This window comes from Chlamydotis macqueenii, chromosome 2 (genome assembly GCF_036417535.1).
Source record: "Chlamydotis macqueenii isolate bChlMac1 chromosome 2, bChlMac1.mat, whole genome shotgun sequence".
Taxonomy (NCBI): Eukaryota; Metazoa; Chordata; class Aves; order Otidiformes; family Otididae; genus Chlamydotis; species Chlamydotis macqueenii.
In genome coordinates, this window is record NC_141557.1 from 99,488,005 (window position 1) to 99,515,519 (window position 27,515).

At 45.0% G+C, this 27,515-nt stretch overlaps 1 protein-coding gene across 1 annotated transcript; it reads right to left on the reverse strand.

Annotated features, from left to right (window-relative positions):
- On the reverse strand, nucleotides 1-26,707 carry SCGN (secretagogin, EF-hand calcium binding protein). Its single transcript, XM_086742121.1, has 11 exons — nucleotides 26,626-26,707; nucleotides 25,863-25,933; nucleotides 14,850-14,942; nucleotides 14,465-14,554; nucleotides 13,685-13,741; nucleotides 12,683-12,760; nucleotides 4,191-4,246; nucleotides 2,713-2,758; nucleotides 2,536-2,595; nucleotides 1,592-1,660; nucleotides 1-743 (listed from the first exon to the last, which is right to left on the reverse strand). The coding sequence occupies exons 1-11, from the start codon at nucleotides 26,696-26,698 to the stop codon at nucleotides 615-617; spliced, it is 822 nt and encodes a 273-aa protein (XP_086598247.1). The 5' UTR covers nucleotides 26,699-26,707; the 3' UTR covers nucleotides 1-614.
- Between the last annotated feature and the right edge of the window lie 808 nt (nucleotides 26,708-27,515).

Genomic DNA, 27,515 nt, shown 5'->3' on the forward strand with positions numbered 1-27,515 from the left:
TCACAAAACCTCTTGCCATTTAATGTGTTTTACATAAAATGACTACAATGTATGGTCTGCCAGTCTGCGGCAGATGGCTTTCCATACATAACGCATAAACTCCAATCCTACTGCCATTTTTTTTATTTCTGCACAAATTACACTGTCATCTATCCAATATTTTAAATGCACAAACAAAGCGTGACACTCACCAAAGTAATGGCTTCACACACAAGGCGACCATCAGAAACACCTAGTAGCTGCACTCTGAGAGCATTGACAGGGTGTTTTTAAGGAGATACTTGTCCCTATCTTAGGGGATGGGCAGGACAGCATTTCCTGGGGGGCAGGAGAAGAACAGCAATCTCTTTTCTGAGAAGTTGGTGTACTGGTGGGCAGAGACATTGCTAAGGGGACCCACAAGCGGCGGCAGCGAGTGAACACCACAAAGGGAGTGATGGAGCAGGGAGGCCCTCCATGCACATCCCATTCTGCTACATCTTTGTGCAGCCACTCTCCAGCCCCACGGTGTGGTGCCCCTGCTCCCCACTGCTCACCCGGCAGCACGGACACAATTCTACGAGGAGCAGCAGGCAAATCTCACAAGGGAAACACAACCACAAGCACTCTCCTGGCTATGGGTTCATTTTAAGCCCGAGACACAAAGCCAGTTCAGATTTCTGAATTTTCCCGTCCTTGTTCACGTCGCAGTGGTTGAGTAGGATCTGGCGGAACTTGTCCAGGTCCACCCCGCTAATGCTGGGCTGCAAGCAAAAGAGAAAAACAGTGCTGAGAGAGAAAAATGGCTCTGGATTTCCCCAGCCCTGTAAAGCAACAGGCCATGCCGCGGCAGGGAAATCCACCCAAGGAGGAGGGACCAAACGGCCTGATCCCACATCAGCTTATACGAGGTGGGGAAGTGAACAGAGAATGGGGAAAGGATGCCCTGCAAAAACAGAAGAGGTATGGGACTGTGAGTAACTGTCAATAAATGCAACATGATTTTTGTGCTTGGTCAAGGCCATCAGTATCTGATCCACATCATGTGGAAATGCAACAACTCAGGCTCAGAGGGCACCAAAGACATGACTATATTTGGATCAAAAACTGTATCTTGAACTGCATTTGGAAACTCAGGGTAACCCAATGCAGATGGACTCTGCTGTCTGTAAGAAACTGGTGACACACTGGGCACGGTATTCTTGATGAGGGGTAGAGCTCAAGTCATTTTCAAGTGTAGCCCTGTGATGAGCTAATGAACCATGGGCTTATACTGGTGAGGACCATATCCACAGTGAAAACAAAAGAAAGAAGAACTTCTGATGACTGATCCACATCGACACAGTTTATGATGCTGTAACAACTGCTTAATTCAGAGTACGAGTTAGAATGGACCTTTCTTAAATAGAGTTGCTGAGTGAAGGTGTCAGGCAGAGTTTCTGTTATCTGGCAAAATACTCTACAGTGTTTGTGCTGAGACCATGACATTCATTTCTATTGCTGATCAGAGTGATATTTCTCACTAGCCTCTCTATTTACAAAACTTTCCAAAACAAGCACCTTCATCTTGGAAATATAGGGTATTAGTAAATAGAAAGAACCATGAAACTACCTTGACCAGTTCCATCATGTCTTTCACAAACCCATCCACTTCTGGGCCTTCAAGTGCTCCTGTTTTACTCTGAAAGGTAGAAGAAACATCAAAATGCTCCAGAAAGTAAAAAACTGGTCACTGAGCTTTATAGCATAAAGATCATAGAAACATAGAATGATTCGGGTTGGAAGGGACCTTAGAGATCATCTAGTTCCAACCTCCCTGCCATGGCCAGCGACATCTTTCACTAGACCAGGTCACTCAGAGCCCTGTCCAACCTGGCCTTGAATGTTTCCAGGGATGGGGCATCCACCACCTCTCTGGGCAACCTGTTCCAGTGTTCCACCACCCTCACAGTGAATAATTTCTCCCTAATATCCAATATCTAAGATCCCTTCCTTTTCCCAAAACCATCTCTTCCCCTCAAACAGAAGCAACATCTCCCACCATTTTGTGAGACTTGCTGGCCACTATCCTGAGGGAATTGTGTGGCTGTCAGGAGTGGCACTGAATTGCTGATTTCTAACAGGCAGTTAGGTGGCCATGTCTGTCCTGGGCCAGGCTCCCTAAATAACCCTTGGTTCAGTATTGGAAGGGGTTTTATTTTTCAAGGTGGTGGTGATGCAGGTCCCAAACTGCCACAGACTGTGAGAGCTAAAGCCACCATCTCCTCTACATCCCTTGCATCTCCTCCAGGGAGATACTGCTAATGTAACACTGCCAGCCATAGCGATGGGGAAAGTTAAAATAGGTCCTTTACCACAAGGTCTCTAAGCATCACTCCCCTCCATCCCCACCTCACCCCCCCAGCCTGGCTCCTGGTCTCCTCTGGCCCATGAGCTCGGGCACAGCAGCAGCTCCTGAGTGACCCCCACAGCACCCAACGGGAGGAAGAAGTCTTGCCAGCATACGCTAAATCTGTGCCATTTAAAGACTGCAAGGGTATGGCCTCTGGGACTCACAACATCATAGTGTGCAAAGATCTTCTCAAAATCTCTCCTTCTTTCTTCTGTGCTGCAGGCCTATATGTGGAGAGGGCAAGCAAATGAAAAAGAAAGAATAAAAAGATTCAAGTTTGGGACCAGGTTATCTTAGCTGAGAGAGATGGGGTCAATGCATCAAAAAACAGTGCTACTTACATCCATTTTAAATTGAAGAAGGAAATTTTCCTGGAGGGCCAGAATCCTGAATAGAGAGATTTAAATTATGATCTTTCTGCTTTATCATCTGCACACAAACTAGAACTCTTCTGGTTCGTAAAGCAAAGAGATTTTAGATTATAGGCCTATAAAAAAGAAAATCGCCTGCAGGATTATTTATGGAGGGCTGTTACAGGAACACATGCCTCCCTCCCTGTCTGACGGCGGATGGTGGGCACCCTTTGGCTCACGGTAGATGTGTTTTTTAGCACTATTGCTTCTCTCAGAGTATTTCTGGTGGTCCAGCAGAACGGAATTGGTCAGCCTCCGAAGTGAAAGCTACCAAACAATCATTTCTGGTAACTGGATTGCTGTGCGGCATTAGAGGAAAGAGTAATTTATCACTCTCCGTTGGAGGGAGAATTGGTAGTTGTAAAAGTAAAGGATGGAGTCGTACTGGCCTGAGCACTGAGACTGGGCAAATTCCTCTCCTTTCCCCTCCTCCCTCCCAAAGCCCCTCATAGCACCAATAAAAGCTTTTCTCTCTCCAGCTGCCCGGATAATGCAGAGGTTTTTAGAGTCCATGGCACTGGATGCGCTGAGCTGTGTCTGCACACTGAGGGGTTTGGGGAACTGTATTTAAGAGGAAAATGCACCAGTGACCCCCTTTAGATATTCTCCATCCTGCCTCTGTTGCTCTTCATACATTTAGTGGTCAAAGTAAACTGTCACATGCACCGCAGTTATTTGTGCTGGCATTTGTTGTGATCCCAAGCAGAAAGTAAGAGTGGCAAACCAGCACCTCTTTCCTCTCATCCCCCAAACCGGTGTTTTAAGACTGTACCTGCAGGTTTAAAGTCCCATACAGTCACTGCACGTACATTACAGACAGAGGGACACTCTCTATCTGTATGCAGTGAAAATCATATGAAAGCCTTTGAAGTATCAAGGACAGAAAACAGAGAGAGGCCTGTCACTGAGTCCTCAGGCTTCATGCATGAGTGTCTTCACCTTGTCTCTCCAAATCCTTTCTTACTGCCATTCACAAGCTCCTTTGTGGTAGCACCTTCATTCCTCAAACTAGCAGCAAAAATTCTTTGTGATCCCTGTTGCATATAGGATGTGAAATAAATGCACATCTGTGATCTCGCTGAAGGGGATTGCCATTCTTCTTTTGGAGAAATGGTAACACTGGCTGCTTCCTCACCTCCTGAGGAGCATTGCAGAGGTAGCATGGACCATGGAGCGTGCTGGTGATGCACAAACAGGTCCTGGCAGTGCTCAGTGTCACCGGCTCTTGGTTCTTAGACTATTGTGACGGGGATCATGAATTACAGACCTGGGATACCTACACCAGATTACCTGATTTAATTTGAAAGGAGGTAGGATTCAAATGCACGTCCCCAGAGGGAGATCATCATCTTGCCTGGATCTGCCATTGCAAGCTGAAAAACCCCATCAACATTATTAAAGCCTACCTTGCCAGGTCATTCAGGTCCAGCCGTCCATCTTTGTTTTTGTCAAAGATTTTCATCTAAAAATCAAGGAGACAGAGATAAAATAGATAGGCCATGAGGAGAACACACGTACAAAAAAAACAACATACATTTTGCTCTTCCCTGTGCCCTCACCGCTGCTTGTGCAAAGTGCTTGCCCAAGCCCCAGGCAGCACAGCATCCTCTGCTAGCACCAAGTGCAAGGGTGGCACAAGAGCACAGCAAAACCCTCCTGCTTTGTGACAGTGACAATCCAAGCAATCAAATACCAGCACCACTCCCTTCTCACGAGCAAATGCCTTAAGAAACTAAATACTGGCCTTGCCATGGCCCCTGAAAAAAATGCCAGAAAAATAAGGGAGCTTCTAAACACTTCCAGTCCAAATCCATCCTTGTCTTTGACTGTTGCTTTGGCTACCAAGCAGCTGAGATGCAAATGTCACCTTCTGATACCTTCTGATAGACACTCAAGTTGGGGTTTCATGCTGCTAAAGCCGGTGGGCTTTGCTTGGATCAAAGCCTGCCAGAAGAAAGCACTAAGACTGGCAGGGAGATTCAGGCTGCCAACCTCAGGAGGTTCATCTTGTGTGAACATAAAAGTTAGCCTTTCCTTAATGTTATCTTTTCCTTAATATGATCTATTCAATGAGTCACCACCAGATAATATTTATTTATTTATTGCATGCCGTACTGTGTTTCTCTGCAAGGCACAAATAAGAGCATATTACAGGGAAAGAGGGGGAGATGTTTAATGGGTTGCAAACCTGAATAACTCATGGCTCAATGTTCTAGAAATAATGTATTCCATATTGTAGAGATGGGGGAAAGATTAAAATTTTACTAAGATGTGTTGCCATTCTTTATCAGTAATGGAATATGCTTCAATTTTACCTTCATGAATCTCATTTGCTTATTTAATGGTTATAAGTAATGAGGCCACTCCAGATCTTTGGTTAATTAATTGTACACCTGCTGGACAAGGCCCATACCAGTCCCCATCTCAGGAGGCTTAGAGGGAGAGGACCGCCCTCTAAGACACAAACTGACCATGCAGGAACTTTGGAAGAGCAGGTCCTGAGCACTTCCCAGCAGTGAAACTGGAGCAGAGCCTGACACTTGCATGAGGAGCGGTATTATCTGGAGAGCTGCCATTTCACAGGAAGCCTTTTTGCATAAATACAATGCTGATTTTGTCAGCCATGCCTCCTCCCTGCCCCTTGCTCCATGGTATTTATTCCATTAAATATTCTGTGTGATTTACACTACTGAGGTTTGGATAGGATTTTTGAAGAGCACTTGGTATGGGCTCACTTTTCCTCCCAACTGAAAGGCAGTATAAAACTCCTGTGAATGACTGAAGGCTCATATTGTGATTCTTGGAAGAATCACATCCTGAGAGCCATGCGGGTGTTCAGTGGCACCAGGAAACCTGCTTTCCCATTTCACTGGCCTCTGCTAAGTGTGTGCTCTGTGCAGAGCCACAAAATGACAGCAGAAAGACCTCTGATTCGTCCCTCACCCTAGAGCTGGAGAGATGAATAAAGTTGATGAGCCGTCCTGAGGACTTCTCTCATGCTGCGTCATTCCACGTTGTCCCTCTCCAGCTTATCTAACTTCTTCCATCCTGCCTTCTCCACCATCAATTATCCCACTGTAATATGGGATTTTTTTCCTGGTCTCTGCTGGGGCGACAACAGGGCAAGGCTGGAGGCAGGGATGGGAGCAGGATCTGCCTCCACTGGTGCCACCAAGGTGAGAAATGTCCTTGCAGTGACAGCCTCCTGCTGCCATCAGAAAGACCAACCTGAGCTTTCAGTTCCTGGCTGATAAAGGAGTTATTCTGCAGGCAATAAAAAATTGTTAATATTCCTTCTAGAAATCAATCACCCCAGATAAGATTTTAAAAGCCTCTCTCCAGATGGGACATCAGTGCCTAACCTGGTTTTGTTCATTGTGTGGAGAGAGGGAGATACCCTTACCAGCTCATTTCTGCAGACTATCCACTGCAGGTGGCTTTGCAACATCCAGCTTAAGCTATTACTCTGAAAAATACTTCTTAAAGAAATCATGTGGAGACAATCGCTATTTAGCCAGCTAGAGAAAGTACCAACATTTGGGTGGTGGGGATACCATAGTCACTAGGCTTTACAGTAGCTTAAGTGCTTTTGAAAATGTCACTCTAAACCCCTCTGTTTAGGCCACTAAAGAACATTAGTCACCCACACAGTCTGTAGGAAGTCATCACAAGGTGGCCTGCCCTCCACACAAGCTTGTTGATAAACATCTGACCGTGGTGGCAGCTTCTGGGACGAGGACAGATCTGGTGGTTCCCAATCCAAGAGGCAAACTTAGGGCCCATTTTTCATTTCCCATTGGCCTGTCTGAGACAAGCCACGAGTTTCTTTTTCACTGAAACATCTCAGGTCTCATCTCCTTTTCCACAGGATAAGCACCCTAGCATAGCTGTTCTTGTCTTGGGACTTTGGGTGTCCTGCCTGCCCTGCATCTGCTCTACTTTGTGGGTGCAGCATGTTTCCATGGTTCCAGAAGTCACAAATAGCCATGGGAGGCTGAAGAGCTTTGTGCATCCTTAATGAAACAGGCTAGATTAGAGGTGATGGTTTAGATGTGAAAGCCTTTCTGCTTCTTTATCAATTTTCTGACCCGGTGGTTTTCAACTCTACCCATTTCTGAAGCCTTCACAATATTCCAGCAGTAGCACAGACCCCATTAAAACACATTTAACTGCAGAGATAATACTTTCCTCAGTGGAACACCTAATGCAAAGCAGCATCTCCAGTCAATTTGCTTAATTTGCACCCTATCTTGGAGCCTAACATTAAATTTCAGTGGTTGACCATGTCTACTTACAGCTAACCAGCTCCCCTCTCTGACCTCCCTCACTCAGCTCTGCTTTTGCAATACCAAGAAAGAATCTTTGTGTTTTCAAATTGTTTGGCCTTTTTTTTTTTCTGCAAGAAGTATCCTGAATCAAGTTTGCAAACATGTGCAATATTTTGATTGTCCATAGCATTCAACAGAGAGAAAATAAAAGTCTGTCTGGAAGAGCTAGGCTGAGCTAATTCTTGTCTAGTTACTTTCACATGAAAGATGGAAAACATGTAGGGAAGACGGAATAGTGTTCACTGAATTAGTTCAGGTACCACGGCTAATAAGATAGACTTAATCCTATTATCTGGACAACTGGAGCTCATGCATACCCACTACACGGCAATCTTGGGCTGCATTGCTCAGGAAAAGCCCGCAGAAATGTTTATTAATTAAACTTTCAAATTTCAAGCATTGATCTGACCTGCTAATTGTGTACATAAGTACACAAAGAACGACAGAGGGTACCCACCTCATAAGAGGAAACGTTCATCGTGGGAGAAGCAGGTATTTGGAATCATCACAGGATTGTTTTTAATTTAAAATTTGCCTTTACACACCATCTTGATATGCTAAACTTGATGGCTTTTCAGTTTACACTCTTGAAAGGGATATTTATGCTGCCAGGCTGATATGAAACATCTCAATGTGGTTGAGGATAAGGTCTGGCATGTTTAAATAGCACTCAGTTTTACTAAAAGCTTTGTTGCATCCAGCAGTATGCTTTATAAAATGATGCTTTTATTTTACTGCCAAGCTACCCCCTATTTTAAAGTGTTTGCACAAATTAATTCACTGACATTTTAATGGCAGTGCATGAGGGAAGTTGTATTTCTGTTTGTTTGAATGTATGCTCTGAGGCAGAGAGAGCATAAGTAAGAGCTGAGTTTGCAAAATAAGGGTTGTTAGGTCTTGGTTTTTTAAGTGCAAAATCAAAACTGCCATCGGCTTTGAATTCAGGAAAGGAAACATCTCTGCTTTCCCGGTCTGGTGCTATAAAGAAGGGCACTGAAACACCAGGATATGACAAACACAGGCGTGCTTTGAAGAGCAATATAAGATTATAAATTGAAATTATTTTCCATGACAGAGATAAGGAGAGAAGTAAACAACCAAAATAAATAGTTCTATGATCAGTGGAGTCACTAAAGCCTGCTTTTAAACCTTCTCTGGCTCTGGTTCTCTGCATGTAATAAAGTGTTTCATCCCTCTGGTGAAACATGGGAGGAGTTGGCTCTTCCCTGACAGCCTGCTCTCATAAATATATACATCAGGGGCATCTTTACCCAAAATTGGCCAGTGAGTACAAAAGTTATTGAGGATGTATAAGGACAGGCGCGTGCTCGAGCTGCAGGCCTGCCTATGGCTTCTTTCCTTAGGGAAGGATGGGGGCACAAAGGCTTTTGCAGAGCAACAGGAGGGCCCTGTGGCCAGCAAGTTGCTTCCAGGACAAAAGCTCAATGCTCAGCCTGACCAGATTGCCAGTGTAATCGAGACGAGTCATTCAGTGCAGGATTTCTAAGAATGGTTTGGTTCCTAAAAGAGCAAGGTGTTATCTGCTGGGGTTTTCAAAAGCCCTCAGGCTCCTCAGTTCTGTTGGCTTTGATCTTCAGAAATGAAGTTTGAGCTTAAATGGGATTTTCTGCTTTCCCTGGCTCATGCCACAGCAAGTGTGGCACAAAACTGGTGGTGATAGCATTGTCGGGATTAAGTCTAGAAGGGACACGGGAGGCAATTTTCCTTCCTTTGTGTTCATCAGCCGTACAGGAGCCCTCTCTTCATCACACACAACAAAGCAACAAGACGAACCACACCTACCCCAAGCCAGGAGGAAGCTCTTTGGGGATGGAGTGGGCTCCCATAGTGGTGGCTCGGGTTAGGAGATGTGATGGTTGCAGGGCCAGTGAATCACTGGAGAGGTAGTCTCTTGGGGGTCACGACAAAACCCTGGCATCATTAGAGCCAGGAGGATTTCTGCAATGACTTCTTTGGGGCTAAGATTCCATCCTCAGCCATCTCCATCAACAAACTTTCAAATGCTGTAGTTCACGACCAGTGCTTGTTGAATTAATTGTCACTGCACTTAGATTATTGCCTCTCTAGAGTTTTAGCTTGTGGTGGGCAAAGATGATATGCTGGCTTGAGGCTGGGTTATCCTTTATATTTTGCTAAAATATGATAATGCTCAAATTAAAAGACTTTTTAAATGCTCAATCTGACATTGTCAACATAAGGCAATGCAAAAAGTGAATGTCAGTGTTGCCTGTGCGACTGTTTCAGCAGTATATACAACTTAATTCGCTGAAGTCTGCCTCAGTAATGAGCTTCCCCTGCGTGTGGCTTGCAGACATGGGGATGACAATTACTTAATTCCATCAGAAACTATGCCTTAAATCTGATTCATATTCCTTTACAATATTTCGCTTAAGTACACAGCCATGTGCATGCACAGGTATGGAAGCTGTCACTCACGGCAAAAATGTTGTCAAATACACGGGTGAGCTGGGTGTTCACGGGCTGAAACTTCACCAGGACCCAGAAGCCTAATGACAGCTTTGCTCTGGGGGCTGAGGGGAGATGAGGAGGAGGGATTGGGAAAGGTTGTTAGTACTGCTGTCATCCTCCACAGCCTCACCATGAAAACTGCAAGGGGGCAGGTTTTTTTTTTTCATTTCTCCAGCTTGTGTTACTTCAGGAAGGCAGACTTCCGTGCTCTTTAAGATTTGACTTAGCAGACTCACGGGGCTTGTGCAACGCCAATGCGTTCACTACCTGTTTTCTTTCTAAGGGTTCATCACTTGTTCATCAAGTCCCTGATTTGTATCAGTGTTCTTTGAAGAAAGGATGTCAAGGTCACAAGGAAATAGAATAGCCTGTTAAGAAATGGCTTCTAAGCAACCTGATAAAGTGATGTTCCTTTCTGGAGACAACCAATCTCTTCCAAAAGAAATACTTCCTCCCTCTTCCTAGCTTTTTTTTTTTTTTTTTTTTATGTGGTGTAAGATGATTCATAGCAGCATAAGTAAGTGGCAAGTAGTTGGCATACCCTGGTCAGTATGATATCTGCTTACACCTCTCACAAGCTAAAGCTGCAAATATCCAGCACAGAATCATAAATTGTCTTTTTTCTTTTCTTTTTTTTTTCCGCTCATGCCTGGGCTAGCATCTTTAAAATAACAGTTTCTATCTTTTCCCCTTTATCCCTATCTCCAGAAGGCTCAAGGGTCCACTCAGTATATCAGCATCTGCTTAAGATATGTGCAGCCGGCTGTGGATGTACAGAAAAGAGGGCAGAGATCTGTAAATTCCTATGGAGACAGATGGGTTTACAGCTACAGCTCCTTGGGACACAGCTTATTTCAACTGAATGTTATTACAGTGGCACTTGAAAACCCTGAGTTAGATAGACGGGCCACCCTGCGAGACCCTGTGGCTGTGCGCAGCAGAAACAGGTCCTTGTCCCAAAGACCTTGTGCTCTGAACAGAGAAAAGGGTGAGTGGAAAGTGATGTGGGAAAGAAATTCTACAGTAAAGGAACTGGTGCTGCTGGTTGCTGAAGATAATACACAAAGTCTGTGAAAGCCTCAGGACTGAAATGTTAGGCTCCTGCTCTGCAGCAAAGTATGTCAGGGCTGCTGTCACCCTGTTTTCCTGGACAGTGGGGATGGTGACAGTGCCATCGGGACTTCGCGCTTCAGCAACTCCCTGCTCCATGTGAAAAGCAGGGAACTTTCATGGCCCTGGGACCTCACCTTCGCTCTTGGCTCCTCGAGTCACTTCTCTTTTAATCCAGCACTGCAAATCTAAGACTGAATCTCTTTCCTCCTTGTGATTTTGCCCTCCTGCTTCAGACACGTTCCCATGCAGTCACTATATACAGATATATCTCTCTATCTCTACTGCAGAGATGCAATCCATGTGGCCACTTTGCCAGGATGTACAGAATTAATATTCTGTATTTTACTGCAGGATATCACAGGGTAAGATTACTCATGTTGTAATTTCACACCCTGCCTTAGCTCTTGGGATCAGGTGTGTTTGTAAACATCCCTGATCTTCAGCTTATAGGAAAGAATTGCAAGACGGAAGAAAAAGGATATCTGCCATATCCTAGTTCTCTAATAACCATTAACATCTTTGATTCTTTTGGCATTGTGGCTTTGCAAACCTTTGTCCTCACGAGCCAGGTTTGCAATTCAGATAACAGATTTCCCCAGATAGAAGAGGCATCCCTTTTCCCAGATCAAATCGTCTCCTGTAGCGTAGAGACTGATCTGCCTCTCCAAAGACAGAAAGCCAACCTATAAAAAAACATGGGAACAGAAAACAGACCTCCCGGCTGTCAGCCCCGGGCTGCATCGCTATCTAGCTGCGCTGGGGTAGCAGCAATCACAGATCTTTCTTGGGAAACTATTGGAAAGGGAAAAAAGTTGAGGGAAATGAACCACCCAATGTCTACAAGCTGGAGATTGCCTGCTCCCCAGCACCTGATCAGATATTAACCACTGGGGATGGAAACCTTAATGGAGCAGCACAAAAGCTATTTGCTACCTGCAAACACTACCAGCAAGACTTTTATTCTCACTGTAGCTTATGGGGTTTTATTGTTTCCAGGCTCTGCCAGTTGGAAAATAATTTCTGTAGCTTACATTCCTCTCCCTTCACTGTCCTATAAATATGAATTTAAAAAAATGTACACTCTTCTGTAATGGTACAGCTTTTCATTCTGCTCTAAAGGGTCACATTTCTAGGCAAAGATGCACTATGCATACATAACATGGTATTGCAAAATATGTGGGCAGCTCCTTGTTTGCTTGCATACCAAGCTATTTTTTAGGTACAAACACAGATTTTATGCCAAGAATTGAGGCAGTCTCATCTGAAAATAATTTAGAAAATTGCAATAGTAGATGTCTGCTAGTGGAACTCAAATTATACCCTTGAGAATGACATCAGAAATGAGCTTTTTCAAGCTTTTCTTGTTTTCAGATGGTTAGATATAATAAGTTGCTCTGAAATCCAGGTGACTGATACTAAACTTACACCAAATATTATGTTGCTGATTGCAGGATAAAAGCTATACTGTGATAAGGCAGGGGAAGAGCTGAAGCTTGCCACCTCCCACCCTTTCAGGGAAGCAGCAGGAAGCCAGCAAGGCTTGCTGGGCTTTACAGAGCAGAAGAGTCGGATACCTGTGTGTTCTGGGAGCAAAAGGATGTGCTAGGAGGGAGGGAGGGAAGGAGCTGGAGATCTGGCTGGGGCTGAATGTACCCTGAAGAACGATGCACATCAACTACTTTTTAAAATGGATTTAGGGCTCAGTTTGCTCTGGTGTAAAATCAAGCTATTTTCTCATAATAAACAGTTCAACTCAAAGCAAAAATATATTAAGTGCTGTTCACAGCTGATGTCCAGTGCAGTGCAAAGAAATAGCAGCAGCATATGCTAACTTTCCACAGGGATCTCTTGGAGAAGAAACACCTTTTGAGAGGGTGTCTGTGGTACCCAACACCCAGACATTGACCCTGAGGGAGACTTTTAGGCAGTACTATAATCCAAAGGATATTAACACCATCTTTTCTTACCATGGTATCAGTATATTCTTCCAGCTTTACTTCAGCAACCATCTTGTTATGCTGCAAAAAGAGATCTCGCAGGAAATCCTGCAGTAAGGAAAGAGTCAAATTTTACTCTTTAGAGTAAATAAAAGAAATAACAGTGAGAAAGTCAATCCAAATTCAGCAGGGTTGCACGAAACTAATTTCACATTCCTGATCAGTACTAGTGTCTTCCTTTCACACAGAGTTCACTTTTTTCCTAGTTGAAACATCTTTTTTTTTTTTCAAGTAAATTAGAAAACAACCAAATTTCCCCAGAGCAGGCACACTGGAATAAGTTATAATTAACTAACAAAATAAGCAAAAGATAACACAAGTCCTGCAATATTTGCTAACTGATCTCAAATCAAAATAGTCGCCATTCAGCAAAACACTTAGCATCTGCTCATGTCACCGGTGGGGCACGGGCTGGAGCCACAGGCTAAGAGGTCAGCACAGGGATGGATTTCTGTGCCCGGCTGTCTCAAAGCCTTTGAGTTATGGTTTCTGAACAGGCTTCTCCCTCAACAGCTCGAGCTTGAAAAAGAAATCAGTGTTCAGAAAATCTGCAGGCTTGGGAAAAGGTTGTGAAGGAATCCTGTTAATAACACACAGCTTTGGCTCTGCTTAGCTGGGAGAAGCACATGTGCAAAGCCAAGGTGAGGCAGTGCTCGGGGGGCTCCATGGGGGCTTGGGGGGCACCGAGACAAATGGGGTCATGGGATGAGGCAAGGGGGAAGCAGGACAGCAAGGGCAACAGCAGAGCATCCTCCCTCCTGGTACGTTCCCTGCAGCTGTGCTGGAGGGTGTCCAGGCCTTAAGCTCACCACAAACAACCTAGAAACGCCATTCAACAACCCCTTTCAACAAGAAAGGCAGCAAATTGGTAAAGCCAATGGAAAGGCTCCTGTTGCAAAGCTGACAGAAAGGCTCCCATCGACATCAGTGAGCTGCAGATCAAGCCCAAAGAGACTTGTTAGAATAACTTACTTTGAGCTCGCCAGCTGATATAAATCCACTGCTATCAGCATCGTAACTGCGCCAGATCTGAATGGAGATAGATTGATACAACCACATAAATATTGCAGTTAATCATCTGCTCCGGTGACAGATTGTAAAGATTCAAATCAGGACTTCCATAACAAGCAAGCTGTTGTGTTATCCAATATTTAATTGTAGACAAAAAAAACCCCAACTTTTCACACAATAGCTTTTACTCGCATTTGGACGCTGTACATCTGACATGCTGCTATCACATCTTTAATGCAGACACATTGTCTACAAGAGGAAGAAAAGACTAAGAAACTGCTCCGCATTTCTTACCTAATTTGTACATGCAGTTTCTCTTATTGCCCTGGGTAAAAGCCAAGGCTGAACATAACTGGCCATTGATCTGCAGAAGGCCCCACTTTGGATGTGAAATAAAAATAACTGCAAGCAGTCTTGGAAAAATTGAAATTCTGTGCTGGGAGACTTAGGGATAGAGAGGGGAGTGGGGATTGGTCATGGTGAAGGAAATTGTAGGTGGCTGAGAGTGTTTGCAAAGTTCAATGAACTCTTGGGGTGCCCTTGCTCCAGTCCTAGCTACCACATCTCTGCTTTGCTGGTGTAAATAATGATGTACAGCCTTCTCTACCCGAACAAGTCAGAAGGTGTTTTTCTTCCACAATACCCATGTATTTTCTATGCTATGTTCTACACATCGTGGAAATGTGTATACTGAAGAAGCTGTTGGTGTGCAAGGGGAAGAGACAATGCAGAGATACAAACCCGCATGAATTCCACGCTGTTGTCTAAGGGAGTTTCCCGTCGGAAAAGCAGCAGAAAGTTCTCGTCATCTGGCAAAATCATATTTGCAAGCTGAAAAACAAAACACATTAGAAAACAAAAACAAAAACAAAACCAAACCCAAACCGTGAAAAGTAAAGAAAAGTAAAAATTTGGGTGGCTGGTGATCCACTATGGGAGGTGTAAGCAGGGCATGTTGTCGCCTTGGAAATAAATCCCAGATCAAGAGACCTGGCTACTGTAGTACTCTATGATTCACCTTCTCCCCACCCAGGCTCTATCTCCTGTATCTCCCAAGTCTGCCCTAGGTCCCTAATTCTCTCTCCTTCTGTAAAGGAAATCCTGTGCTGGGGGTGGAGGGAGATACCTCTTGAATTTGCAAGCGTCCATCTGTAGTGACATCATAGGCAGACAGGAATTGCTCCTTCATCCTCTGAACTTTTTCTTCTGTAATGGTCTTCTGCCATGGAGAAAACAACACACACATGAGATCTCTCCTCGCTCACAGATAACCACCAGGATCAGGTGATGATCATTGCATCCTTATGCTCAGGGGCTAATGCTTCTAAAAGCCCACAAACACACCACCTCAAAGAAATTTTTGGAAATAAATCCTATGCATAGCTTTGTAGCAACTAAGCTTCCAATTGGAAGACCAGTGCTTAAAATAGTTTAGTGACGCTTGCTTGTTTAGCCAGCTGTTCCCGCTACATCACTGGGATTTCGTTTTGTCTGAGTGTGTGTTACAGTGGTTTCCATGCTGCTCATTTTCATCTTGCGCTATTCAGGAAGATGTCCTTATCCTTGAACTACATCCCTGTAGTACATTAGACCATCAACCTTGAAACGTGTCAGCAGAGCGAGGTTGTTGCTTATTACTGCCTGTCAACTGGTTCAAGACCTGGCACCAAGCCCTGTCAGCGTTGCTGGATTAATAGCATGAGGTCTCAACCAATTCACGTTCCTTATGCATCTGCTCAACTCCATAATCAATTTAAACATAGGTTATATGTTTTGTCAGGTTATATGTTTTGTCAGGCATTGCTGTGACAGGTGAAATATAGTGTTTTGGTTCATCAGGCATGATTTTATTTTCTTAGCAGTAACATTTAGGATATCTGGTCTGACTGGGCTACACAAAGTACAATTTCCCCACCCTGGGGAAAGGCTTCTGGTCAGATAAGATTTGTGGCTGGGCTGGGAAGCTCCCCTAGTTAATCTTGCCCAAGCAATAACAAAATCCAACGTTACACTCCGCACCCACACCAAGCAGGTCGTGGCTCCTCTCCTAGTCCCGTGGGAGGTGGCCCTGTCTGGGAAGGAGGGAGGCATGGAGGAGGAGAACCCAGACTGGCTTTTGGCATACTTTTGTAGCATATTGAGAAAAGAATACATTAAGTCCTTCCCTACCTCTGAAGAAAAGCTCTCCAAAAGTTTTATCATCTCTCCGTCCAGGTGGAATTAGGATTATAGCTGAGTCTTCCTGGGTCTTCCAATCCAGTTTCTTGGCCTTTCAGCTACTATTGCAGGACCATCAGGTTGTATAATCCCTTTCTTAATACCGTTACACAAGACCACGAGTGACTTTCTTGAATTTACTCAGTGCATATCTCAGTGCGGCCTGCCTGGCTATTCAGAGGAAAAGCAAATATAAACCCTGCACCTGCTTTGTCACCACCTTTCCCCACGTGTTTAGACGTGACCAATATTTGCAGTCTTAATTTGCTGCTGTAATAAGAGAAAAAAGATACCTATAGGTAGATGGATAGGCAGATAGCATAACTGATCATTTATGATATGATAGAATTTGTCTTCACCTTACTTCAGAGCAGACTTAGAGCTTATGAGCACTTACCTGCCAGTCATTACAGAGAAATCTTTAATAGCATTGTCAGAGCAGAGGATCCTATGTTGAAATCAGGGGAGAAAGAATTAATTGGCTTTGATTTATAAATACCAAGTCGAAATAACCAAGAGGGAGCTCTGCTTAAAGCAAGTGAAACTCTTTCATCTCTCCACTGTCTAGGGTAACACAGAAGCTGGCTTTCCCAAGATGAGCAATCAAGACAAAATTGTTTGTATATTGCAAATTTTTACACTGAGAATGATACACCTTGGCTTATGACCATTAGGTTTCAAAGATGACATTTATGTTTACCAAAAAAAACCCCAATCCCTGAAGATTTTAAAAAAAAAAAAATCAAATAAGTCATGTCACTTCCAAGCAGAAAATAAGGTTGGGAGACCTGGTCTCCAAGATTGACCTACTGGTGGTGCAGACCAGTAGCTTGCTCTGATTGCCATTCCATTCCAAAAACATTTAAAAGGCCATAAAAAAATCTCGCACGTAACAAATCTGCATGATTTGTATCCCTTGTCCAAGCAAGGCCATGAACTGCAGACTCCTGCTGTATTCGTTGCCTCTGTAACCTGATTTGGGAGGTCTGTGGCCTGTGGTGGGGCAGTCTGGACAGGCTGCAGGGCAGAGCCACAGCATAGCCAGGTGGGGCAGATGGCTGGAGCTGCCAATCCCTCTCTGGAGGCTTAGAGAGCAAGGTCAGTTCTCCGGCTTGTTTAGATTTTGTTCATGTATGGTTTTGCCTCCAAATCAGGGCTGTAACAATGCCACAAGGCCAGGAAGCTTGTGAGTGGTTCAGCAGGAGCCTCATGCCTGGACAAGAGCGTGCTCCAGAAGCAGAGGGAGAAAAGTATTGGGACAAAAGTATTTTATATGTAATATTCCAGGATTTATGGAGCTGAAGTAGGATTTTACTAGCCAAATGTGTTGTCGTTGGTTTTATTTCTACTGCTGCAATGACCTGAGTGCCCTAGGAGGGGCCATCCCAGCTGGGACTCCAATCTCTGCTTGGAAAAAAAGAGATGGACAGAGAAAAAGAGCAGGCAAAGCCAGTTAGTGGGTAAATAAAGAAAGACAATACGAGGACAATTAAAATTTTTAACCGTCTTGTATATATAGCAACCATTTATAGTCATATAAATATATCAAGCAGATTTTTTTTTCAATAGTATTGGTGGTTTGTACAGAGAAGATTCAGGTGTCCCTGAAAGGGACAAAATCACCATTCACAGGTAGGAAATTACAGTGGAGGCAGTTTCTGCAGGCATGGCCTGGGCAGGGATCCAGCAACCAGCTGGGGGTGTGTGAGGGCATCTCTCACCCTGCGCTGGGGCCGCGGCCGTGCTGGGATGCTGGGGCAGTGAGGGGCTGCACAGGAGCATCGGTCAGGCTGGGCAGAGGGGAAAGGGACCCCCTTGCTGCTTCGGCCACCCTGCAATGAGGTTTCTGAGGGGAGGCCAAAAATGAAAGCTTGGCAGCTCGCTGGCCAGGAGACCTGATTTTTTATTCTCTGCCTTTGGGCTCCTACAAATATTTCCTTGCCTCCCAGATCAGGGCAAGTCCTGTCATAGAGGGAGAAAGATCAGGAGCAGAAGAGCAAGAAGGCAAGACCTCCTGGCAGGCACATGCGGGGACGTACGGCGTTTACACAGAAGTACAGGTGCTACGCTGAGTGCTTTAGCCACCAGCTTCCCCGGGAAGTTTGTTTTTCCTTCCTTCCCTTTAATTATTAACTTGCTGTTCAACTACAGATGGCAACAGGCAGGAAAGCCTGAAAGCTCTGCTTTCAAATGCCTCAGGCTTATGCTCCAGTTATCCAAGTGTTACAGTGGGAGTAATAAAAAAAAAAAAAACAAACACACCACCTTTCTGCTCTGGAAAGCAGCTTTACAAACAGCCAATACAAATTAGTGCCTCATCTCTATGAGCTGGGATGGAGGAAATGTCTTCGCAGCAAGCAAATCCTGACTACCTTGCCTGTCTTAAGCAGCAGATCCCTCCCCTGTTTCAAAGGCTGGCAGAGCTTTCTCAAGTGTTCGCTGCTTGGGCTAAAATTTTGCAGATTTGTTAGCAGCTAGATAAAATTTCGCTTTCTTGAACATGTAAGCAAATGCTGTTGCAGCCTTTCTGGTAGCTGTCTGTATGGAGAGGCCTTTCTTGTCATTCTTTATTTTCCCTGCTGCATGCATCTTCCTGAGTTTCTGGAGGAGAATTTAATCAAGAGGTAATAGCCCTAATTGACAGAGGAGCAAAATTTCCCCTGAATTGCTGCCTATTTAAGGCAGAAATAGCAGCAGAGATGCTCACATTTAGCATCAATCAACAATGCAATGAAGAGGATTCCCTGCCTCCCATTTCACGCAGGATTGGGCTGAGGAAGAGTGAGGCTGAGTTTCCTCATGTAAGGGAAAAAAACCCCTCAACCCCCTCCAAATTTCCATGAAGTATGATCTTCATTGGACTATAAGGATGATGGGAGCTGGCCTGGAGCAGAGGGATGCTTTAACCCCTTTCAGGTTGCTCCATAGGAGTTGTAAGGCTTCAGGTGCCTTGGTACCGCACAGGTCAGATGCTGCTTGGTTTCCAAGAGCCGCTGCATGTTCCCACTGTCGAGTCAAGGAAGAATTCCTTGCTACCTACCACGAGGAGGAGACCACATCACTTTTGTACTCAGAAAAGCAGAGTTTAAAATACTACTGTGGCTTTGTTCATATATTTATCAGGGTTAAAGTGTAAATTTCTTACTATTAATGCTATTCCACAGTTTTGCAGAGAAAAGCTTCTATACTTCAAGTTGCCACAACAAATGAATTTTCTACTTTCTCCTTTCCATGTTCAGTCTTCATCTTCCCTTTTGCAAAAACCCTTTAGAAGTATTTAGCATCACAAAGGTAATCTGGTTTTTAATACTGTTTGTGATAATGGAAAGGGCATGCTCACATTTTTTTTTCAATGTGCCCAGCATTTAATTTCTTTGTCATGGTTGGTTAGGACTCTTTGGAAACTGGGCTGTAATCTGTCTTCTTTGCTAACCCATTCCTTTTTTATTGTCACGCTCTTGCCCCATGCTTTCTAATTAAATTTTTGCTCCTTAAGGGATCCATGTGCTTGGCAGCAGCTTGCTTCGATGAAAACACAACTATGAGTCATTTGTTTTGGGGGAAAAAAGGTGAATGTGTGGAGCAGTGTGGAGACTTTCCTACTTGATGAAAGGGAGGGTCTCATTTAATTCCTGCTGATCAAGACAGTCTTGTCATAGATTGATTTTTTCTTTTCTTTCTTGACATAATTTTGGAAGCAAGCCACTATATTGATATGAGTATAAGAAGTAAGAAGAAACTAAATCTAAGTGACTATTATAGCCTGTTTCTTGAAAAAAATATGAGGCTTATCTGAAAATGCTGGCTTGAGCACATGTTTCTCCTAACAACATTTCTGCCAAATTTGATAGAAGGGCAAAGGGTCCAAGAGATATCAAGTTCCTACAAGGTCTATGAAAATAATTTATGGCTGCCAAGAATGCTAGTTGGAAAACAAACTCACAACTATTACCATGCCAAAAGCCCCACAGTATAGACAGGAGGCCAGCCAAGACCAGATGAGACATCAGTAACGTACACTTTGACCTTACGAGAAGAACGTTTTTTTTTCACCAATATTTATTCTTTTAATCCTGTAGCATTAAGAAAATAAATCACAGGAATGACTTCATTGCATCTGTGCACTTGTATGTTGGATTGCCTGCATCAGCGTGGGATTTCACGCCGCAGCTCCTGGGCCAACTTCTAGTTTGGGCAAATCTTGCTTACTTAACTGCAGTGCTATCACTTGAGAATTTGGCCCTGTGTTTTGGTTAGGATTTACTGTAATCCTGCATGCTACAATAGATGAGTCCTTATTCTGTCATCCCCTGTTGTGTTTTGGTTCTTTTTTTAGCTCTCATCAGCACATATGTGGGAAATATTTTTTCATGTAGAAGATATCAGCATCCAACAAAGGCCATTACAACATTCCCTGTGCCATCGTGGGTTTGTGGTTAGGCTTTGGACAGGTTCTTTGTTCTGCCCTTTCCGCTAGGCTGAAAGTTTTTTGATGTGCTTTTGGGCTATGAAAACACATCACGTCAGTTTTTTCCCATAGGCATGTTGAGTTTACATTTAGAGATGTTTCCAGGCACTGGCAGTGCCCTACCTTAATGTACAGGAACAAGAATAGGAACTGGTCAGACTAATCAAGGCTGACAAAAGGCACATGTAAAGAAATAACCGTGTTTGTCAATAATCAGAATCATGAAATGGTTTGAGTTGGAAGGGACCTTAAAGATCAGCCAGTTCCAACCCCCTTGCCATGGGCAGGGACACTTTCCAGTAGTCCAGGTCGCTCAAAGAGCCGTCCAGCCTGGCCTTGAACGCTTCCAGGGATGAGGCATCCACAGCTTCTCTAGGTAACCTGTCCCAGTGCCTCACCACATTCACAGTAAAGAATTGCTTTCTTATATCTAAATAATCGGGATCAACTCGTTTACATTTCTGAATTAGTCTGGAGAAGGATGCAAGGCAAATACTTTCTGCTAGGGCTCTTCTTGCTCTTGACCTGCTGGTCACCACAGACCTCATCTGTGATTCTGCGTCTCTTGGGGTGCTAAAACACAGAAGAGGTCTGCTTTAGATGGCTCTAAGACTGGCTGATATTTTGGCTATTGAACTTTGAATGACTGTCTACTGCATTCCTGACCATACTAAGTTAAAGACATAATTTAGATAGACAACACATTGTGCAAGGCAAGGATGAAGTGCAAGAGTAGCTGGAGGCTGCTGATCTTCTTTGGAAGCAAAAAGCAAAGACAAATCCTTTATGGCTGTTTAGGGTGAGTTCCTGAAGATTAACTTCAGTCCCTTCCAGTCATAACCCTCCAGGTGGTTTAGGGGCGAGAGGATTATAGCAAGGCTAATACCTGTCTCACCTGATTAAATTTACACTTCAAAAATTTTTACACATGGTCTCTTACACACTTACAGTTAGGTGAGAGTAACAAGCTTTTATCTGCAAGTCTTCTGTCTTATCTTAGTGTGATTTAAGCAAAGTGAAATGCCTTTCTGTGAGCATAACGGTGACATGCATTTCCTTCTGTATCTGCCCCGATATCATTGGTTGTATGGAAACTTTCAATAAATGACCAACTCAAAATTTACAGCCATTCATCTATAAAGCTCTTCTTGTCTAATTATTATGAGAATATACATAGAGCTTCATAAAAGTTAGAGCAAAGAGAAAGCAAGGAAGATCCTAAAGGGTCTCTATACAGAAAGAAAGATGTACAGCAATACAAGAGAGAAAAGCAGGGGTTGTAGTTTCAGTTACTCCTTTAGGGCTGAAAGAAACTGTCCTTTTCACTAAAATTTTCACCTCAATATAAAAACTTTTAGAAAATGCACAGAAAGGTGTCCATAAGATAGAAGAAAGAGGTTTATGACTGAGCAGAAGAGGAGAGTGTGGGCAGCTCACAGCAGTCGTGCAGAGGCAGGTTGGAACTGGAGACTCGAATGGTTAAAGGTTCATGGCAGCAGATGGATAATGCCAGCAGTTCACAAACCTGTACTGGTGTTTGACTGAACAATCCTTGATTCCACCTTATATCCCCCAACCAAACCAAACCACTTCACAGAAGCCCCTACAGCTTATGGAGAATTTATATAAACTTCAATCCGTCAGTGGCATAAATCCCTTGTGTTTCACTGAAGCCTTATGTGTATGTAATACACACCTGGAAATTGAAGGCATTTTCTTAGAAATGGACTGGACTGGAGTGGACTGGACTAGATGAGACGAGACAAGACTAGACTAGACTAGAATAGAACAGAAATTTCAGTTGGAAGGGACCTACAAGGATCATCTAGTCCAACTGCCTGACCACTTCAGGGCTGACCGAAAGCTAAAGCATGTTGTTAAGGGCACTGTCCAAATGCTTCCAGCAATTGCCCATCGCTGAAGGAGGAGAGACAGAAAGCAGCATCTCGGATTTGGGCTGGTTTATTGTCAAAGGTCTACCTTTGTTGCAAAGTTTTCCCTTCCCCCTGCCAGATCCTTGATGGTACAATAAAATATGATGAATTAGCCTCCCTCACTGGATGGTGTTTCAAGTTTCCTTCCTCGCTCGGAGCCATCAGGAAGAGCTGTGCCTCTCAGCTTCCCAGCGGGCTCCCTTCTGCATTGTTTTCCCAGCTGCTCCCAACCCCTGGCATTTAGTGTCAGCTGGGGATGCTGCGGAGTAGCTGGGAAGAAAAACAGTGCTGAAGGACTACAATGGTCATTAAGAAAAATAACAGCTTAGAGAGCACAGGCTGAAAAAATATAATTATGAAGCTGTTTGCTATTCAAGCAGAGACAACTTCTAGTGCTGATAACATTATTTATCACTTGTATAGCACTTCAGATACAGTCACTAATTAATCCTGGTGACACATCTGGAAGTTATGCCAGTACCTATTACTATGTCCCCCTTTTACTGTGTGAGGAGACAGACATTAAGAGCCAAAAGAAGAAGTAAAGGTCAAAATGAGCATGAAAGCAGAGAGATGCTCAGTCCCAGGTCACTGCTTGTATCACAAAGGACACTTTCTTTCTGTAGGATGGTGAAAACCAGTGCAAAGCGGATCCTTTACCCCTCCCACTATAACTGCAAGCCTGTACAACATAAATCACATGAAAAAGACAAAAATGTCTCAGTGTTGTTGGACAAATTCATTGTACAAAGGTAGTAGAGACCTTTGTTTAATCCAGCACTACAGACAATCCCCATACCTAAGGGAGTGGGGCAGGGGACTGCTCGCAGTCTCCCAGGGGAAAGCTCCCCTTGGGTTTTAGAATCATAGAATGGTTTGGGTTGGAAGGGACCTTTAAAGGCCATCTAGTCCAATCCCCCTGCAAGGAGCAGGGACATCTCCAGCTGGACCAGGTTGCTCAGAGCCCTGTCCAACCTGACCTTGAATGTTTCCAGGGATAGGGCATCTACTGCCTCTCTAGGCAACATGTTCCAGTGCTCCACCACCCGCATTGTAAAAAATGTCTTCTTTATATCCAGTCTGAATCTTCCTCCTATTTTAAAGCCATTACCCCTTGTCCTTTCACAACAGGCCCTGCCAAAGAGTTTCTCCCCGTCTTTCCTGTAGGCCCCCTTTAGGTACTGGAAGGCCGCTATAGGGTCTCCCTGGAGCCTCCTCTTCTCCAGGCTGAACAGCCCCAACTCTCTCAGCCTGTCCTCATAGGGGAGGTGCTCCAGCCCTCTGATCATCTTCTTGGCCCTCCTTTTTTTTTGTTTTCTGCCATGGAGGCAGGCTGCTCTGCCTGCTGCCCACTGGATAGGAGACCATTTTGTCCGGTGAGAACCAAAATCAGGCTGTTGGCAAAGGGGAAGAAGGCAACAGATCATCTTATCACTTAGGGTAGTACTACTTGAGTGGAAATACTGCTAAAAATAGGCAAAAAAAAAAAAAAGATGGAGGGGGGAGAAAATCAAACTTGTGAGCCTGTTTGAACACCCTGGCAGTTAGCGATTGCTGTCTTCCAGAATTAGCCTATTTCTTCTGTTTAATGGGGAGAGAGGGAGTTGGTTCTTTCTTCATTCAACTTGTGTTAAGCTTTTTCTTTTAGGCAAAACCTAGACAGCAGACACAAGGGAGACACAAGCTAGACGAGGGTGCTGCTTTATGCCGGAGTCACCTGAGCAGTGACTTTTGGCAATCAGTGAAACTGTTCTTGATTTCTCAAAGCAGAAGGGTTCATTGCTAGAACACCCTCATTTTGCCTGTTCTATGTGCTGATACCTAACACAGAACAACAGAGTTCACACCGGTATCAACCAGACCACAACAACTGCTGGAACACACCGGGTTTGCAACCCAGACGGTGTGATGCCATCTCCAAAATCTGAGGTGAGGGATGTGCAAGAAAGGGGCAGCTATGGGCTACAGCAGGACTTGAGGTTCCCCCTTGACCTCTCGTCATTAGGAAGCTGCCTGCAGTGCGAGATTCCCAGCCAAACTTTGGGTCTGTCACCAGCCACAGCTCACTCCAGAGAGCCCAGCTTCGAGGTCCCTTGCTTCAGTGGCCTGCTGCAGCCCTGAGCTCTGCGGCCTTATTTTAAGCCATCATCTCACGTTTGATGTCAGTGGGTTTGTTTGAGTGCGCTTTGCGCTGGTGTTTCAACACCCCATGACTAGCAGCTCCCAATCTTATCTATTTTTCCTGGGCAAACAACCACAAGCTTTTCAATTTCTCCTCAAATCAGTTTTTCTGTGTCCCTAATGATTCTTACCACTTATTGTTGAATCTTTTTTCTATTTGCTTTAAAGACTTTTTACGTGACTATCTGTTCATCTAATCATCCATGGTCTAGAAAGACATTTCTGCAGAAACTGCCAATATTTCAATCCAAATTTACTTGCAAATGAAAGAAAAACTTGCTTGGAAAATTATTCACAGCTTGTATTTTCTTTTTTTTTTTAATTGTATCGCCAAAGATCCAAGGATCCTAATTTCCTTGTAAGCATAATTCTGATTTTACACTTGATACTCATGAGTTCATGCCTTTTATCAGCTACCTTTTCCCTTTTCATTAATTACTTTCCACTTAAAGGAATTGTTCCATCCCTGGGTTTTGACAAACCCTCTCCTTCCATTTGGAAGATGCTTACTCCTTTTCTCTTCCTGGCTTGGTACGTGCTGTGTAGGGAAAATATTAAGCCCGTTATTAGAATCTATTCTTTATGTACTTCTGAGCAGCTGACCTGAGTGTCAGGGTTTCTCCTTCACTGACGGTGACAGTCAAAGGTAACGTAGGACCTGTAGCTAAGCAAACCAGTCCCTGGAAATTGTCACACAACTTCTGGTAGAATGGAGATCCAGAGAGTGAGACAGGGGAAATGCTGCCAAGAATAGGAAAGGAAACCAGGGGAGAAACCCAGAAACACTCAGGAGCCAGGTCTTGACCTTACGAGCAACAGAATTGACTCCTGTTTGGCTTCCAGCCATTTTCGGCAATACAGATGTACATCTTCTTCCTAAGCACCATTTAAAATTAATGACAGCATACCTGTTAAAAATTCACCTTGGGAAGAAACCAATTGTATTAACAAAACTAATCAGCGCTCACTTGAATAAATCATAACCATTGTCCTCCCCCTCGCCCTGCCAGACTGCCTGACGGTGCTCTTTCATTTGTTTCTATTCAAGGGCAGTAAATTACTTTCTCGCCACACTTCCAACTGCCACCTTCAGCTGGGGCCAACCACAGTCCCACTGTGACAGCAGCTGTTGGACTGGAAACAACTGATCAAACATCTCAGGTGATCGCACTTGTTGTCTTACCTGCCTAAACGCCACCTCCTTGCCAAGAGAAAAGCTCTTTACCTCGGGGATTGCTAAGGGAGCCAGCAACCAGAGAACAACAAATACAAATCATCTCTCAGCATAACAACCTTTCTGCTTGGACTTGGTGCCCAACTAACGCAGCGTGGTACTTACTTCTGGTCCCAGTTTCTCCAGGAGATGATGAAAAAAATTGTCAAGCTCCTTCCCTTCTATGTAACCGTTGTCTAAATAAAAGTCAAATATATTAATTGTCAGGTGGCACTGCCTGAGATCTGGGAACCACCTTGTGTGAGGCATAAAGTGGGCCCAAGTCTGCGTGGTGGAGGTCTCAGCCGAGGACCCTGCCTGCCCATTTGAGGGGCTTCCTATTCGATTTGATGGGTTCATGTCTACATGGGTGCTGGGCACAGCGCTGTGGGGTTCCCTCAGGAGTTTTCCTTACAGAAAACTTTTCAGGAATAAAAGAATCCAAACCAGACTGGGACCACAAGAGGGAATAGCAGAAGGAATGGGGAGGTGGTGAAAAGACAAAAACTTTGTCTGAAAAGGGGAATTTTCAGACCTGGTATTAGGGCGGGATGAGGAGGAAGAGAGGGGCTCTGGGAGACTGGCAGGACTCCGTGGGGGTGAAGCTTGGGCACGCTGGCAGGCACCGTGCAGGAACCCGTCCATGCATGCAACACTCCACGCTTGCACCCACCCTCATGCGCACCCAGACGGGCACCCACTCAGGCGGTCACCCCCTGCCTCGCCTGGCACCCACCCACGTGGGCAACCCCTACGTGGCACCCACCCAGACGGACACCCGTCCACTCCAGCACCCGTCCGCCCCAGCACCCACCCCAGGTGGGCCCAGCAGAAACCATCATCTCGTGGGAGTCCCCACCCAACCCCACGCGTGTCCGGCCCCACTTGCCGTCGGTGTCGAAGCGCCGCCAGGCGCCGAGGAAGGCGGCGGCGTCCAGGCGCCCCGGGCTGCCGCTCTCCATGGTGCTGCCGGCCGCCCTCGCCCTTTTCCCCGCGCAGACCCCGCGCAACGCCCGCGCAGCCCCCGCGCAGTCCCCACGCAGGCTCTACCCGCGCCCCGCCGGCGGCCCCGGCTTTAAGTGTGGCGGCCCCGCCCCGAGGGCGGCCCCGCGGGGGACGAGGGGAGTGGAGGGGTAAAGCCAAATCCCCACCCCCCGCCACGCATGTGCCCGTCCCACCCACCTACGGAGGCGGCCAGGGAGCAGGGCCCGCGTCTAAATCAGGGCGTGCTTGGGCACGGGTTTTGGCAGGTCGGACCTCGGGCTTCCCAGGTGGGCTGGAGAAACACCCATCCCCCCCCCCAGCAGCCACCACTTCCAAAGAGTCCTGTGCCACTTGCAGCCCAACCTTCAAAGTTTCAAAACTCCCCAAAGGAAGGCAACAGGGTTTGAGGGAAAGTGAGGCTTTGGAGAAGAAGTGGTGTTTAGGGGAAAAAAAAAGAAAAAAAGTTTGCTAAAACTTGTAACCCTCCTCCTTGGTTCATGGAAGCGAAGGAGCAGCAGGCAGAGATCTCTCACCTCTCCTATGAGGACAGGCTGAGAGAGTTGGGGCTGTTCAGCCTGGAGAAGAGGAGGCTCTGGGGAGACCTTATAGTGGCCTTCCAGTACCTAAAGGGGGCCTACAAGAAAGATGGGGAAAAACTCTTCATCAGGGCCTGTTGTAATAAAATGAGGGGTAATGGTTTTAACATAGAAGGAGGTAGATTCAGGCTGGACATAAGGAAAAAGTTTTTTACGACGAGGGTGGTGGAACACTGGAACAGGTTGCCCAGAGAGGTGG

What these genes read in the sequence shown, in the direction of transcription:
- SCGN (XM_086742121.1), bottom strand. Translation starts at nt 26,698, where the DNA reads ATGGAGAGCGGCAGCCCGGGGCGCCTGGACGCCGCCGCCTTCCTCGGC. An exon ending in GACGCTTGCAAATTCAAGAG is followed by an intron (nt 14,555 to 14,849) that starts GTATCTCCCTCC and finishes TTTGTTTTTCAG; the next exon opens with CTTGCAAATATGATTTTGCC. An exon ending in TATCAGCTGGCGAGCTCAAA is followed by an intron (nt 12,761 to 13,684) that starts GTAAGTTATTCT and finishes TCCTTACTGCAG; the next exon opens with GATTTCCTGCGAGATCTCTT.